This window comes from Myotis brandtii, unplaced genomic scaffold (assembly GCF_000412655.1).
Source record: "Myotis brandtii unplaced genomic scaffold, ASM41265v1 scaffold5398, whole genome shotgun sequence".
Classification (NCBI taxonomy): domain Eukaryota; kingdom Metazoa; phylum Chordata; class Mammalia; order Chiroptera; family Vespertilionidae; genus Myotis; species Myotis brandtii.
In genome coordinates, this window is record NW_005369987.1 from 21,772 (window position 1) to 24,645 (window position 2,874).

The 2,874-nt window shown below is 59.0% G+C and overlaps 1 protein-coding gene across 1 annotated transcript in view; it reads left to right on the forward strand.

The window, feature by feature from the left end:
• Positions 1-2,874, forward strand: part of LOC102242691 (bile salt-activated lipase-like) — a 6,773-nt gene that overhangs the window by 3,052 nt on the left and 847 nt on the right. The window contains 5 exon segments of the mRNA XM_014549221.1: positions 162-213; positions 250-357; positions 476-593; positions 1,145-1,331; positions 1,500-1,706. Coding sequence (XP_014404707.1) covers positions 162-213; positions 250-357; positions 476-593; positions 1,145-1,331; positions 1,500-1,706 — 672 coding nt within the window.

Here is a 2,874-nt window from a genome sequence, read left to right on the forward strand (position 1 = left end):
GGGGAGCCAGTGGGAAGGGGGGGAGCAGATGGGAGCTGGGTGAGCTGATGGGGGTGGGGGAGCTGATGGGAACTGGGGGAGCTGGTGGGGGCTGGGAGAGCTGATGGGAACTGGAGGAGTGGATGGGAACTGGGGGAGCTGATGGTGGCGTTGGGGAACAGCATGAAGCTGACAGTCTGGCTGTCCTTGGTGGAGCCCGGGTGGGCAGGACAGGTGAGGCCGTGGTGACAGGGCCTCTGTGTGTCGCAGATTCTCTCTCCCTACAACAAGGGCCTCATCCGGCGAGCCATCAGCCAGAGCGGCGTGGCGCTGACCCCCTGGGCCATCCAGAAGAACCCTCTCTTCTGGGCCAAGCAGGTAAAGGGGAGCTGCGTTGGGGTGGGGGGAGTGTTACCTCCTTTACATGCCCTGCCCCGGTCACCATGGCCATCTGCCCCGCACTGGCCTCACCTACCTGTCTCCCCACAACCCCCAGATCGCCAAGAAGGTGGGCTGCCCCCTGGACGATACCGCCAGGATGGCCAAGTGTCTGAAGGTCACCGACCCCCGGGCGCTGATGCTGGCCTATAAGATACCCCTTTTGGGACGGAAGTGTGAGTGGGGGCTTCACATGGGGGGATGGACATGCTTCCAAACAAGTGAGGATTGAGGGGCTGCAGCCTGGCTCGTCACTCGCTCACTGGCGTCCCTGGGAGCCCGGTGCCACCAGGGCCCTTGTTGCCTCTGTGGCCTTGAATGTCTGTGCGGAGGGCGCCATCCCTCCCTCTGAGCCTCCCTGGGTCCTGACCCCCTTGGGAAGCTGGTGCACCTTTCCCCCCCAACAATGGCCAGAAACAGTCATTTGCACCCAATTTAGGGGCCTCAGGCCCAGTGGCTGTCAGCGAGATGGTTTGTCCCCATGGAGCCTGTGGCAGTCTGCACACAGTCTGGGTTGCCACACTTGGGGGTGCTGACATCTAGTGGACGGGCCAGGGAAGCTGCTCCACACTCGCAGGGCAGCCCAGGCCTTAGAATTATCCAGGCCCCATGTGAGGGGGACAGGCTGAGGACCCTGGTCTGGATCAGAGGAGGCAGAGGCTGCCCCTGGGCCTGGGGTCTGGCAGGGGGGCTCTGGAAGGTACAAGGACCCCTGCTCTCCAAGCAGACCTCTTCCTGTACTCTTTGGGCCTCCTGCCTGTCGTGGATGGAGACTTCATCCCCGACGACCCCATCAACCTTTTCGCCAACGCGGCCGACATCGACTACATCGCTGGCACCAACGACATGGACGGCCACCTCTTTGCCAGCGTTGACGTGCCAGCCATCAACATGGACTTGCTGACCGTCACAGGGTGAGTAGGGTTCAGGGCTAGGGCAGTGCCTGGGGGCCTCTTGGGGAGGCCTCAGCTGGAGAATGTTGTTGGCCGGTGTAGCGGGCCATCCACAGTCCCCTTACGGTAGTTTGGGGGATGCCTCCCGCTGGCCCAGGCCCAGGGTCCAGTGTCGGCTTGTCCCTGCAGGGAGGACATCTTCAAGCTGATCAGACAGGTCACCATCGCCAAGGGGCCCAGAGGTGCCAATGCCACCTTTGACCTCTACACCGCATCCTGGGCCCAGGACTCCTCCCAGGAAGCCAAGAAGAAGACGTTGGTGGAATTGGAGACCGACATCGGCTTCCTGATGCCCACCAAGATGGCCGTAGCCCAGCACAGAGCCAACGCCAAGTGAGGGCTGGGGCAAGGGTGGCCTGGGTCACACACCTGCCCAGCAAGGCCTCCCCAGTGGACAGCTCATGGGGTTAGGGAGGCCCGGGAAAGCCGTGATGGGGTCCCAGCGGTGCCTGCACCATCTGTCCTGCCCAGGCCTGAGGAGACTGAGAAGGCCCCTCCTCACCTCCCAGCTCTGGGGCCTTTACAGAGCCCTCCTCATGTTACTGGGAAACCCCCGGGTGGGCTGGGGTTGCCTCTCCCTGTGTCCAATAACGAAGGCAGGGTTGAACCATATGAGGCATTTATTGAGAAGGCCAGCCAACCAAGAAGACAGGGTGCTTACAACCATTCAAATCCTGTTTTCCAGCAGGTGTAGGGCACAGGACTATAAAGGCATAGGGGCTCGGGGGCTACGTACAGCCCTGGGTGTCCGCAGACATCAGCTATTGTAGTCACTGAACCATGAGATGATGTGGCTGAGATGATGTGGCTGAGATGATGTGGCTGAGATGATGGGGATGAGCTGATGGGGATGAGCTGATGGGGATGAGATGATGGGGATGAGCTGATGGGGATGAGCTGATGGGGATGAGCTGATGGGGATGAGCTGATGGGGATGAGCTGATGGGGATGAGCTGATGGGGATGAGCTGATGGGGATGAGCTGATGGGGATGAGCTGATGGGGATGAGCTGATGGGGATGAGCTGATGGGGATGAGATGATGGGGATGAGATGATGTGGATGAGATGATGGGGATGAGATAATGGGGATGAGATGATGTTTTGACTCCTGGTGGGTCTGTCCCTGCTTATCAGTTCTGCTTGCTGGATTCACAGCTGAGTCACCTCCTTCATTGCTTTGCACTGGCCTTCAAAGGAAACTTAAGAAAAACTTAACCCCCTATTCACATAAGTATATGTGTTCTAAGACTAAAAATAATAGGGTTACCTTTCAGATTAATCCAGGTGCTCTATCTATCAGGTTATCAGTCCCCCATTCCCTCAGCCCACAGGCCTCCCTGCAGTGTCTGCAGCCTCCCTGCAGCCCCCAGGCTGAGGGGGACAGAACACAGGATGATGGTCTCTGTTGTGGGTGTGGAGTTTGCCAACATTCAAAACAACTTTGGCCTGCGGCCACCTGGTAAACCTCCAGTGAAAATAAAAAGTACATTAGGGATGCCGACAC